This window comes from Hemitrygon akajei, chromosome 22 (assembly GCF_048418815.1).
Source record: "Hemitrygon akajei chromosome 22, sHemAka1.3, whole genome shotgun sequence".
NCBI lineage: Eukaryota > Metazoa > Chordata > Chondrichthyes > Myliobatiformes > Dasyatidae > Hemitrygon > Hemitrygon akajei.
Genome location: NC_133145.1, coordinates 57667310 through 57681024, shown reverse-complemented (window position 1 = coordinate 57681024; position 13715 = coordinate 57667310). Strand labels below are relative to the sequence as shown.

Sequence of the window (13715 nt, the reverse complement as noted above, 5' to 3'; positions counted from 1 at the left end):
CACCTCCCCTGGTGCCTCGTCCTACGTTCCCTTTCTCCTAGGGTCCACTCTCCTTCTCCTATCAGATTCCTTCCTCTCCAGCCCTTTATCTTTCCCACCCACCTGGCTTCACCCGTCACCATCCTTCCCCTCCCCCCATCTTTTTATTCTGGCATCTTCCCTCTCCCTTTTCAGTGTCTTGGCTCAAAACACTGACTGTTAATTCATTTCCGTCTGTGCTGCCTGACCTGTTGAGTTCCTCCAGCACTTTGCGTGTGTGGCACATCAGTAAATGCCTTTAGTTTTTAGTAACTGAGCCTAGAGGAGAGGGCGCATTGAGGGAGAAAGAGAGGTACAAGGAGCAGACAAGGGGGTACGACAGAGCTGGAAGTTGGTACCTGCAAACATCCTGGGTCACGTGGGGGGGGGGGGGGGGGTAATTACTGGCTAGGATCTTATGGTATCTGGAACCACGCAGCCTGCACTGGAGACCCCTTCCTCGACGTTTAATGAGCTACAGCAGGGTTAAATGGGAAACCACCAACAATACAAAAGCAGAGGAAATTTAGAAAAACGTGTTTCTAGTTGAGACCCCCTATTCCGAAGGGTTATGATTGCAACCTGTCTAGTGGTACTTACCTCCAAATGGGCCACAACCTTGTCGTAGGGTTTGGAGGCTTGCGTGCCTCAATGACCTGGAGAGCTATGCTGGCTGGAGTCAGGGCTTTACACTTTGACTCTCAGTAGGGTCACCAACTCAAACAGGTCAAAGGTTAGAGGCCAGACTAAGAGTGGTCCACTGGTCCTCCAGGTTCGGGGTGGGGTTAGGGCTAACAACCTTGATCGGTCAAAAGAAATTGTTACGGAAACAGCAATGAAGAATCCTTCGACATCTGTGTGCAACAGTACGGACAGAATGAGATGGGGGACTCTCATTGCTGCCCTAAACACCAAGCAGTGTAATGCGCAGTAACACAGTACGAGAGGAATTAAGATAACGAGTCCAATATATTGGTTGTGTTGGCTGTTAACACGATACATTTCACCGTATGTTTCAATGTAAACCCGATAAATAAACTTGAATCTTGAAAATTCTTCAGATACTTCAGTGCTAGGCCCTTTGGCCCATCGAGACCATGCTGACCAACCTTACTATGTGTATCTATACATGTTAATCTCAATTTAACTCTCCCCACAGAGACTCATCGACTCACTCCTGATTCTATCACGTACCTACACATTAGGGGCAATTGACAAGGGCAAATTAACCTGCCAACCTGCACATGTTTGGGATGTAGGAGGGGAGTAGAACACTCAGAACGTGGAGCCCACAGAGAGAACGTGCCAACTTCAGAAGGAATATCGTGTTCAGTTCTGGTTGCTTCGTTTTAGGAAGCTTCGGTGAAGTTGGGGAAGAGATTTACCAGCATGCTGCCTGGATTACTGTGTTAGGACATATTTTGGAGCTAGGGTATGTAGCAAATATTAATTTCTATACCTGTCTTCAGATCCAGATGTGGACTGCAGATGGAATTTACAAAGCAGGTCCCAGCTGCTGACTGGGGTTGACTGCAAACCGGGAAACACCTCCTCTCCGTCCACCGCAACAGACAGGATCTCCCGGTTGCCACCCACTTCAACTCTGCCTCTCATTCCCATTCGGATATGTCCATTCATGGCCTCCTCTACTGCCATGATGAGGCCAAACTCAGGTTGGAGGAGCAACACCTCATATACTGTCTGGGTAGTCTCCAGCCCCTTGGTATGAACATTGAATTCTCCAACTTCCGGTAATTCCCTCCCTCTCCCTTCCCCCATCCCACCTTCACTCTGCTTCTTCCTCCAGCTGCCTATCACCTCTCTCATGATTCTGCCTTCTTCTACTATCCATAGTGCTTTCCCCTTACATCCCTTCTTCACCTTTCCTGCCTGTTCCCTCCCCCACCCCTTGATCTTTCCTCTGATTGGTTTTCCACCTGCCACTTTCCACCCTCCCCCCACCTTCTTTCTAGGGCCCCTGCCCCCTCCAGTCCTGACGAAGGGTCTCGGCCCGAAACGTTGACTGCTCCTTTCAACGGATGCTGCCCGACCTGCTGAGTTCCTCCAGCTTGTTTGTATGTGTTGATTTGACCACAACATCTGCAGTGTACTTTGTGTTTACTAAACACCTCACTGACCTGCCACTTGATACAAGAGGGGAAGAGGCACAGGTAGAGTGGATAGCCAGGGGCTTCTTCCCAGGACGGCAAAGGACATCCCTTTGAGGGAAGTGGAGGGAAGTATAGGAGGGATAAAAATATACACAGAAAGTGGCATGTGCTAGAACACACTATCAGATTTGCTGGTAGAGGCTGGTACATCAGCGACATTTAAGGGACTCTTAGCTCAGTACACTACACTTCCCATTTTCCCCCAAATGAAGCCATTCAGATGCATCATTGTTAAGGATTGTAAACACAAGAGGTTCTGCAGATGCTGGAAATCCAGAGTAACACACACACACGATGCTGGAGGAACTCAGCAGGCCAGGCAGCATCTGTGTCCTGCCAAAGGGGTTTGATGTTGACTGTACTTTTTTTTCCATAGATGCTGCCTGGCCTGCTGAGTTCCTCCAGCATCGTGTGTGTGTGTTACTCTGGATTTCCAGCATCTGCAGAACCTCTTGTGTTTATAATCCTTAACAATGATGCATCTGAATGGCTTCATTTGGGGGAAAATGGGAAGTGTGATTATGCATTAGTACTGTTTCATCAGGAAATTGAGGTATTGAGGGATCCCTAATAGAAGTGAAAAGTTCTTTGTCAGTCTGGCATGCCAGATGGTGTTCTGTGGGATCCTGGCTTTTAATTTTGTTGAGGAACCGAGCCTTGCATATCCAAGCGGGTGGATGGGAAGCTTTTAAACACGAGGAAGTCTGCAACACACACAAAATGCTGGAGGAATTCAGCAGGCCAGGCAGCATCTGTGGAAATGGGTAGATGGTCAATGTTTCGGGCAAAGACCCTTCCTCAGGACTGAGAAGGAAGGGGGAAGAGGCCAGAATAAAAAGGTGGGGGGGGGGGGGGAGAGAGGGGAAAGGAGGCTAGCTGGAAGCCAAGTGGATGGGAAAGGTGGAGGAGAGGAGGGAGGACCCGAGGGAGGTAACAGGCAGGTAAGAAGAAGTAAAAGCTCAGAGTGAGGAGTAAAGGAAGAGAAGGAGAAAATCTGTTTAATGGAAGGAGAAATCGATATTCATACCCGTCAGGCAGGAGGCTGCCCAGGTGGAACGTAAGGGGTTGCTCCTCCATCCTGAGGGTGGCCTCATCCTGGCACAAGAGGAGGCCATGGTCCGACAAGTCAGAACGGGAATAGGAATTAAAAAGATGGGAAATCTGAGCAACACGCACAGATAAAATGCCAGAGGAACTCAGCAGGCCAGGCAGCATCTATGGAAAAAAAAGTACAGTCAACATCAAACCCCTTTGGCAGGACACAGATGCTGCCTGGCCTGCTGAGTTCCTCCGGCATTTTGTGTGTGTTACCCTGTGTTTTATATTTTATTTCACTTATTTTAATATCGTGCATGAACCGTACAACAAAAGCCTGGGCTGGCTTCTCAGAATCAATCAGTGCGAAGTCAACATGCCCAGTTTGCGTTCTGCTCAAACTCAAAGAATAGTTCTGTTTGTCACAAGTACATCAATGCGTACAGTGAAATGAGTCATTTGCATCAAATCTACTCGGCAAGAGTTCTGCTGGGCAGCCCGCAAGCGTCGCCCTGTTTCTGGCACAAACATGACTTTCCCACAACTCACAAACCCTAACCGTACATCCTGACACACGTGCGGATTACTCCACGACTCGAACGACGTAGCCACTTGCCTCCACTCTTGTTACAGCAAAGTTATCAAGCTCTGAAGAACATCACTGGGTTTTGCCTGCCAGGCAGGAAACAGAAGAAATTGGTTCCCCTTCTCCCTCGTACTTCAGCTTTACTTCATTTATCAGTAGTTCACGGGAGTCACAGATACAAGATCGTGGGCAGAAGGGCTTTGTGCTCCAGTCAGCGCGAAGCGCAGAATCAAATTTCGATGTGATGATTGTACGCTCTCGTATCAATTGTTTGGTGACAATAAAGCAATAATAATAACAATAATAATAAATTGAGGGCCTGTACTGTTCTATAGTAGACACTCAAATGGCTTCAGTCTCTCTGATAAAACTTCAGTTCTAAATGCTTACTTTTATCATTTGCACGATTTTCTTTCTCTGCGCACTGGGTGTATATGACTTTTTAAAAATAGGTTCGATAGGGTTTCGTTTTGTGGCTGCTGTTAAAGAGAAGAGTCTCAACGCTGTATAATGTATACATATTTGATAATCAATGTACTTTGAAATGAGGGGCTCTCACGTCTGAGCGGCTTGACATCGCAATTGCCTCCCAGCTTCAGGGTTCGGTGGATGAGCCACACCCTCTGCCGTGGAAAGACTAGTCACCCCCACCCAAACACCACTGTACGTCTCTCACACACACACACATTTCATAATCTGCGGTGCAAACAACTTACATAAGAGAAGGGTGTTTTCTTGGCACCGTGCAGTATTTTAAAAATCAAAATAATCTTTATTCATAATAAAAATATTTACAAGAATAAACTGTGTGTGCAATGCCTTTCCATTCATAATGAATGCATTAAGTACTGTCTGATTACATTTCTACAAATCAATAGTACAGCCGCCTCTCGTGTAGTCCTCCAGAAGATACACTCTACAGTAATTGAGGGGCTTTTTCTCCCAACCTGGTCCCTCCCTCCCAGCAGCAGAAGAACCCTACACTGTGGCTCTCTCCCACAGAACCCTTGCGATGGCTGCACCCAGCTTCAGTGGGTCCCTGAGCACGTACTCCTGCAGCCTGGAACATGCCAGAGAGCAGCGTTCCTCTGTGCTATGGACTTCTCCGTGTGCCAGCAGACCAGCCAAGCTGATCGCCTGCCAGCAGCAGTTAATGCTCGGCCATGTGCGCGTGCGTCCCTGGGAGCTGCCCGCAGATCAGAGAGTCATCTGTAGCACAGCTACCCGGGATGAACCGCGACGCAGGCCCTCTCGTCTTCCTCCACACCTTTTTCACAAACCCACAGTCTGCAAGGAGACGAGCTACTGCCTCCTCCCCAAAGCAGCCATCCCCGTGGGGGGAGCTCCATGCACGCGGGAAAGATGTGCCCGAGAGGACACTGTCACCGCCAGTCCGGCAAGGTCTCAGTGACCTGGCTTCCTTCTCAGCCTACGGGAATGCAGCCAAAGAAAACAGATATTTCTAGTACCCAACCGTCACAGCACACATTTTTCAGAAGGATAGAAAGGACGCCCACTAAGATACCTGGCTGACAGTGAACAATTGCTATGCAGTTGTCTGCACCCACTTTTAACTCTTACATAGTTAACAGCAGAATTAGCACCAAACCTGCCATACACACTACCATAAATAATGAAGAAATGAATACAATAATAGACCATTGGACACCAGAGCAGAATGGGGCCATTCAGCCCATCAAGTCTGTTCTGGCATTCAATCACAACTGATTTTCCCCCTCAACCCCATTCTCTGCCTTCTCCCCATAATCTCTGACGCCCTTACTAATCAAGAAGTTATCAATCCCTGTTGTAAATACACCCAATGACTTGATCTCCACAGCCGTCTGTGGCGATGGATTCCACAGATTCACTACACTCTGGCTAAAGAAATTCCTCCTCAGCTCTGTTCTAAAGGGGTGTCCATGTATGCTGAGGCAGTGCCCTCTGATCCTAGACTCCCCCACTATGGACGCCAAGGTGGTGAGGCAGTTAGCGAGACGCCATTACAGCTCAGGGCATCGGAGTTCAGAGTTCAATCCCAGCATCCTCGGCAGAGTCCCTGTACATCCTCCCCGTGAAATGGGTGTGTTTCCTCCGGGTGCTCTGGTTTCCCCTCACAGTCCAAAGATGTACCGGGTAGGTTAAGTGGTCATTGTGAATAGGTTAGGGTTAAATCGGGGTTGTCAGGGTGGGTGGCTCGGAGGGCCTATTCCATGCTGTATCACTAAGTAAATAAATAAACTATAGGAAACGATATGTCCATTCTACCATGGCCTTGTTTCAATGAGATCCCATCTCATTCCCCTAAACACCAGTGAGTACAGGCCCAGAAAATCAAAACACCCCTCATCCATTAACCCTTTCATGCCTGGAATAATTCATCCTTTCCAATGCCAAATCATCTTTTCTTAAATATGGGATCCAAGACTGCTCACAATACTCTGAATGCAGTCTGACCAATGCCTAACAAACTCTTCAGCTTACAAGAACGAAAAAATCATTCTCACACACGTTATCTATTTTATTATTTATCGAGATACAGCGCGGAATTCCAACTGCGCCGTCCGGCAAAATCCCCTGATTTAATCTGAGCACAGTCACTGGACAATTTACGGTGACCAATTAGCTTACCAACCAGTACGTCTTTGGACTGTGGGAGGAAACCGGAGCACCTACGGTTACGGGGAGCGGCTGGAATTGAACCCGGGTTACCTGTACTGTATTACATTGCACTAACCACTTCACCACCATGCCACCACAACCGAGCAGGTGTAACAGTCTGCCAAGGTGATTCTTTTGCGTCCGGGAACTGAATAAAATACATTTGCAAGTTTACCCCGTTAATCTTATAATGCAAAATGCCCACTCGTACATTTTATATTATTGTCATACCTTGAAACTGTTAAGTTCTTGCTCAGTAAATCCATGACTGTGAATTATCTTCATCTGCTTCACCAATGTGCTCTTCCCACTTTCGGCCGCCCCTGCAACACAAGGACACTGACATTAAACAGGAGGTTGGGTAGCCCCACCTTTCCCCAAGTTTGTTCGGCCTCTGGAAAGCTAATGCACTCCAACCCTGTCTGCGATACAAGAAAGCTTTATTTGTCACACGAACATCGCAACACACAAACGTACAGTGGAACGCGTCATTTTGCACCAACCACCAATGCAGTCCGAGGATTGTAACCCACAAATCTTGCCGACGCAGCACCCCATGGTTTATTAACTTTCTTTGGAATGTGGGAGGAAATCAGAGCACCCAGAGGAAACCCACCCGGTCACGTACAAACTCCTTACCGGTTACCGGTGGGAAATGACCCCCTCATCGGTAATGGCTGGCGCTGTCAATTACACACACTATAGAAGAGTACAGGCCCTTCGGCCCACAATTTTATGATGACCTCAACCTACTCCAAGATCAGTCTAGCCCTTCCCTCCTACCTAGCCCTCTGTTTTTCTTCCATCAATTTGCCCTCCAAAATCAACCTAACCCTTCCTTCCTACACAGCCTCACACACAGAACGCTGGGGGAACTCAGCAGGCCAGGCAGCATCGGCAGGTCTGAAACAAGTCCTGCCGAAAGGTCTCAGCCCGAAACGTCAACTGTACCTTTTTCTTCTCCCCATGGATGCTGCCTGGCCTGTTTCAGTTCTATATTTTTATTTGTGTTCTCGCCCATTCTTTCCTGTTGCTGATTGGTGGGTGAGAGGAGTTTATTCATTCCTCCAAATACTTTCAAATCATGCCCTCTTGTATTAGCCATTTCATTCCTGGGAAAAGATTTCTGGCCTCTCATCATCTTGCACACCTCTCATCCTCCCTTGCTCCAAAGAGAAGCTCTAGCTCATTCAACCTACCTTGATGATCCAGGCAGCATCCTGCACCCTCCCTAAAGCTTCCATATCTCTCCTACAATGAGACAATCAGAACTGAACACAATACTCTAAGATACAAGGAAATCTGCAGATGCTGGAAATTCAAGCAACACACACAAAATGCTGGTGGAACGCAGCAGGCCAGGCAGCATCTACAGGAAGAAGTACAGTCGATGTTTCGGGCCAAGACCTGACGTCAGAGACGACAGACCAGGCCGGGGGTGATCCTGGTTGAAACTCTGCTTAGAGACTACAGACCAGGCCTGGGGGTGTGGGGTAATCCTGGTTGGTGTGTCTTCCATGGAATCCAATAACAATGTTTTTATTTATTGAGATACAGTATGGAATAGGCCTTTTGAGCCATGCTGCTCAGTAATCCCCCAATTTAATCCTAGCCTAATCACAGGACAATTTAAAATGACCAATTATTCTACCAACCAGCCCATCTTTGGACTGTGGGAGGAAACCGCAGCACCCGGCGGAAACCCTCATGGTCACAGGGAGAACGCACAAACTTCTTACAGGCAGTGGCAGGAATTGAACCCAGGTTGTCCGCAGTGTAATGTGTTGTGCTGACCACTGCACTACCGTGCCAACAGACAATAGGTGCAGGAGTAGGCCATTCGGCTCTTCGAGCCAGCACCGCCATTCAGTCAGTACCCCGTTCCTGCCTTCTCCCCATATCCCTTGACTCCGCTATCTTTAAGAGCTCTATCTAACTCTTTCTTGAAAGCACCCAGAGAATTGGCCTCCACTGCCTTCTGAGGCAGAGCATTCCACAGATCCACAACTCTCTGGGTGAAAAAGTTTTTCCTGAACTCCGTTCTAAATGGCCTACCCCTTATTCTTAAACTATGGCCTCTAGTTCTGGACTCCCCCAACATCGGGAACATGTTTCCTGCCTCTAGCGTGTCCAATCCCTTAATAACCTTATGTTTCAATCAGATCCCCTCTCATCCTTCTAAACTCCAGTGTATACAAGCCCAGTTGCTCCAATCTTTCAACATATGACAGTCCCGCCATCCCGGGAATCAACTTCATGAACCTATGCTGTACTCCCTCAATAGCAAGAATGTTCTTCCTCAAATTTGGAGACCAAAACTGAACACAATACTCCAGGTGGGGTCTCACCAGGGTACTGTACAACTGTAGAAGGACCTCTTTGCTCCTATACTCAACTCCCCTTGTTATGAAGGCCAGCATGCCATTAGCTGTCTTCACTGCCTGCTGTACCTGCATGCTTACTTTCAGTGACTGATGAACAAGAACACCTAGATCTCATTGTACTTCCCCTTTTCCTAACTTGACACCATTCAGATAGTAATCTGCCTTCCTGTTCTTGCCACCAAAGTGGATAACCTCACATTTATCCACATTAAACTTCATCTGCCGATGAAGTCAAGGAAATGTAGTCGATCCTTTAATAAGAAACTAACAAAACAAACAATCTTGAAATGATACAACTAAAGGAATCCCTAAAACTAACAAAATTAAACAGACAAGATATCACCCTGACCTACTCCCTAATTCTAAACTAACCAGAATGACTCTAAACAGCACAAACACGTAATTAAATCTCTCCACATCTACCACGCCCCCACCCACGTGACTCACTACTATAATAAACATAATGAACACAATTAAAAACAGGCACATGCCTCCTACACCACAGTACCGGACACAAAATGCTGGAGGAACTCAGCAGGTCAGGCAGCATCTACGGAGAGGAATAAAGAGCTGACTTGTCAGATGATGACCCTTCATCTGGACTGGAAAGGAAAGGGGAAGAATAAGGATGTGGGGGGCAGGAGAAGGAGCACTGCAGGCTCGAAGGTGGCAGGTGAGGGGAAGGTAGGTGGGTGGGGAAGGGGGGAATGCAGTGAGGAGCTGGGAGGTGATACATGCAAAAGGTGAAGGGTTGAAGGAGGAATTGGATAGGAGAAGAGAGTAGACCATGGGAGAAAGGGAAGGAGGAGGGGCACCAGAGGGAGGTAGGCGGGTGAGAAGAGAAGGGATAAGTGGGGAGCCAGAGTGGAGAACGAATAAAGAACGGAGGGGGAGGCCGGGAGAAATTACGGGAAGTTGGAGAAATCAGTGTTCATGTCATCAGGTTTGAGGCTAGACAGACAGGATGAGGTGTTTAGCATCGAGGACGAGGTCTCAATACAAGATAATTTAGAATACTAGATAATCTGCAGATGCTGGAAATCCAGAGCAACACACACACATAATGCTGGAGGAACTCAGCAGGTCAGGCAGCAACTATGGAAATGAACAAACAGTCGATGTTTCGGGCCAAGTCCCTTTATCAGACAAGCTGATTAAATATAGTTGCAAGTGAAACAGCCACATAGCCCTGTTGTCTCTGATCTCATCCAGAATCCATTGCTTAGGGCCGTCTGAGTAAATTGAGATTGCTTAGTGGGCAATTAATGGGTCAATATAAACGCAAGAAAATCTGTATATGCTGGAAATCCAAAGCAACACACACACAATGCTGGTGGAACTCAGCAAATCAGACAGCACCTATGGAAATAAATAAGCAGTTGATGCCTATGTGTTACTAATGGGTTAACATTTGAACCATTTCATTTCCTCCCTCTCCTCCTAAAAGTTCGTACTTTTTGGCATTTTAATGCACTCAATTAAGTACTGAATGACGAACTTTAGAGACAAATTTTGAAATGAAGTGATGGTGTTTGTGTTGAGAGGCAAGTCAGTGCCCCTCACAAGTTTCTCATTTAGTCCTATAATAGTGTCAGTGATGCTTTCCACCGTCTCTGGTATTTACTGAATGTTTATTTGATACACACAATAGTCTCCCTTATTGCCTCATTGGATTATTCTCGTCAATGAGACAGAAAAGTCAGCTGAAGCTAGTTGACTCAAATTAATAAATAATAAGAGATTCTGCAGGTGACCGGAATCCAGAGCAACATACAAAATGTAGGAGGGGCTCAGCAGGTCAGAGACAAGCCGGACCTCCTGGTGGCCAAATATTTTAATTCCCGGATGTGTTGGTGCCAAGATGAGGTCACCCTGATCTTTTACCATTTCTCACCCGCCTATTACTTCCCTGAGGTGCCCCTCCTCATTCCCTTTCTCCTCGGGTCCTCTCCTATGAGATTCTTTCCTCTCCAGCCCTTGACCTTTCCCGCCTTTCTATCCCGGCACCCTTTCCAGCCCCAGGGAAGGGTCTCAGCCCGAAATGTCATCTATTCATTTCCATAGATTCAATTCCGCCTGATCTGCGGAATTCCTGCAACATTCTGCATATGTTACTTTGGAATTCCAGCGTCGGCAGTTTACCGGAAAAGCCAGCATCCGTGGGGAGGGGAATACACGGTCAGGCCGAGAACCTTCATCAAGTCCTGAGGGGGTAGACCTCCCCCTCACCTGGTCTCACTCATCACCTGCCATCTTGCACTCCTTCCCCCCTCCCCCACCTTCTTATTCTAGCTTCCACCCCTCCCCAACACTTCCTCTCCAGTACTGATGAAAAGTCTGTGCACGAAACGTGGACCTGTGGCCTGACCTACCGAGTTCCCCCAACATTTTATGTGTTGACCCAAATTTATGTTTAGCGACTTTAAGAAACTATGTCTTTATAATCTAAAGAATTTTTTAACAACTTTCTAATCATAAATGATACGCACTGGAACTCAAATATTGGCTACAATACAAAAGTTCTATTATCACTGTCCGCCCTTATCACCGCCAAATGACGAATGTTTCCACTGTCAATATTTTCCAATTCATTCACTCGACGGGAGGTCTTTACCCGTTTGAATAATTGGGGTTGTGTTTCAAAGGACATACATGTCACCCGGCGATTCATTTTCTTGCGGGCTTTCACAGTAAACACGATAGAATCATTGCAAGACCGCGCCCAACAAGACAGGCAACAGCCATCGCGCAAAAAAACCCCACAAATACAAAAATAAATAAATAAGCAATAAGTATCGAGAACATGAGACGAAGAGTCTTTTAAGTTGTGACAGCAATTCAGTGATGGGGCGAGAGAAGTTATCCCCTCTGGTTCAAGAACCTGATGGTTGAGGGGTAAGAACTGCCCTTGAACCTGGTGGGGCGGGTCCCGAGGCTCCCGTACCACCTTCCTGGTGGCAGCAGCGAGATACGAGCATAGCCTGGGAGGTGGGGGGTGTTGATGGCGTTCCGTGTAGATGTGCTCAGCGGTGGGGAGGGCTTCGCTTCACCTACGCAAAATGCATGGAATAATTTGAGAAAGAATGCAAAGCGGTGAGGAGAGAGCGGATACCTCGCCTAAACCACTCCAATGAAAACCAAACTGTGACGAGAGTCAAACCGTAACTATGTATACTGAACTCAAAATAGCAAGGTAAAAGTAATACATAGCATTGCCGGCAACCAGGGTTGGAACCTACACACTGGAACCAACAATCTTTTACTGACCTAGCAGCAAAATTTTCACCACGTTCAACTCTTGTTTGGCATATTCATAGAGAGCGCGGTCAATCTTGTCGCTGCGGAGCCGCGCCTGCCGTTCCTCGGCGCTGCTCTCCGAACCCAGGCACAGTCCCATTGCCGCCGACCATTTCTTCCCCAAGTGGAAGGTAGCGAGGTGAGGTGGGATGAATCTCTCCTGTGCCCCTGCACCCCACCCTCTCTGACTTCAGGAGCAGTCCCTCTCTTCCCCCACCCCCCTTCACTTCCCCGGACTCGCACGTGTCTTCATGTTGCTCCGTCGCGCATCAAAACTTTGTTTCCTTCTCCGCCCGCGCCTCCCGAAAGTTTAAACTGCTGGCGCCCTAGTTACACTAGGAAACATCCCCGGTCAAACTCAGAGGAAATGACGTCTGCCTGGGGAGGCTTCTCATTTTGGGAATGCAGAGGACTAGTTTGCAAAATAATGTTTCTCAATTTAAAAATCGCTTATTCTCCAACTGGATACAAATCTACCTGATACTGCGTCATTAAAATAGAAAACTCAGGGTAGGACAGGCAGCCTCTGTGGAAAGGGAAGCGGAGTTAACTGTTCAGGCCAGTTCTGAGGAAGGGTTAAACACTAGCCGTTCGTATTTCTGTACCCTGGCTTGCTGAGTGTTTCCAACATTTTCAGTCATTTTCTAAATTTCAGTTTTCGAGCTTTTGCGATTTTATTTCGCTTTTTATTTACTGCTATAGCACGAATGTCGTACAATCGATCTTGTGGTACTTTGGAAAGCAAGCAATTCAAAATAATTTACAGCCAAGTATAATCATTGTGGTAGGAGAAGCAGCCGCCAATTTTCACGAAACACACTCCCAGACACTATTGTGAGAATGTCTCAATATAAGTAAGGTATAAATATAGACAAGGAAATTGCCCACTTTCAAAACAGTGGGATCTTACAGCGAACGAAAAAGTACCAGTAAAAAAATGGCCACAAATCTCAATTCAAACTGTAGGAGGATGTCAAAATGCACTTCCCCGCTAGATCCCACGCAGAGTAGCTGGGATCGAGGATGGTTTATGAAGATACTGTTGCTGAACTTTCCAAGAAATCCTGTTATTTCAGCAGAAGCACTTGTGGAAATAGTAAGATACATGAGATAGAGTACTGTGCCAATGTCTTAGGCAGCCTAGATTTTTTTTAAAAACTGTATATAGCTTCAGATGGTATGGCCCAACATCATCCATGATGTCTGGGGTTACCTGGAGAGACAGAAACAAGCGAGACAGCCAAAGTCTGCAGAAGAACTGTAGCAAATTCTCCAAGATGCTTGGAACAATCCACCAGACAACTTTGTTATAGAACTGCAGGACAGTGCACCTAAGAGAATTGATGTAGTTTTAAAGGTCACTCCAAATATTGATTTGATTTAGTTTTTTTTTACTGTTTACTGCTCTTTATAGTAATTTTTTCATACTTAGAAACATCTCATTTCATTACTTTTGAAAGCATCATCACTTTACAGAATTTTTTACATGTGCGTAAGATTTTTGCACTACTGTATATCTTATGTGTAGTGATTTTAAACAAAACCAAATGATCAGTTTGATGC

General features: G+C 46.8%; 1 protein-coding gene and 1 long non-coding RNA gene across 3 annotated transcripts in view; one reads left to right on the top strand and one right to left on the bottom strand.

The window, feature by feature from the left end:
* Positions 1 to 12504, bottom strand: part of gnav1 (guanine nucleotide binding protein (G protein) alpha v1) — a 111236-nt gene extending 98732 nt beyond the window's left edge. The window contains exons 1-2 of the mRNA XM_073026318.1: positions 12123 to 12504; positions 6703 to 6794 (exon numbers count right to left, since the gene is read on the bottom strand). Coding sequence (XP_072882419.1) covers positions 6703 to 6794; positions 12123 to 12252 — 222 coding nt within the window. The 5' untranslated portion in view covers positions 12253 to 12504. The remainder of the gene's footprint in view (positions 1 to 6702; positions 6795 to 12122) is intronic.
* LOC140714772 (uncharacterized) overlaps positions 11756 to 13715 on the top strand; it is a 28548-nt gene continuing 26588 nt past the window's right edge. For both annotated transcript variants that reach the window (XR_012095996.1, XR_012095995.1), the window contains exon 1: positions 11756 to 12048. This is a non-coding gene — a long non-coding RNA (uncharacterized lncRNA). The remainder of the gene's footprint in view (positions 12049 to 13715) is intronic.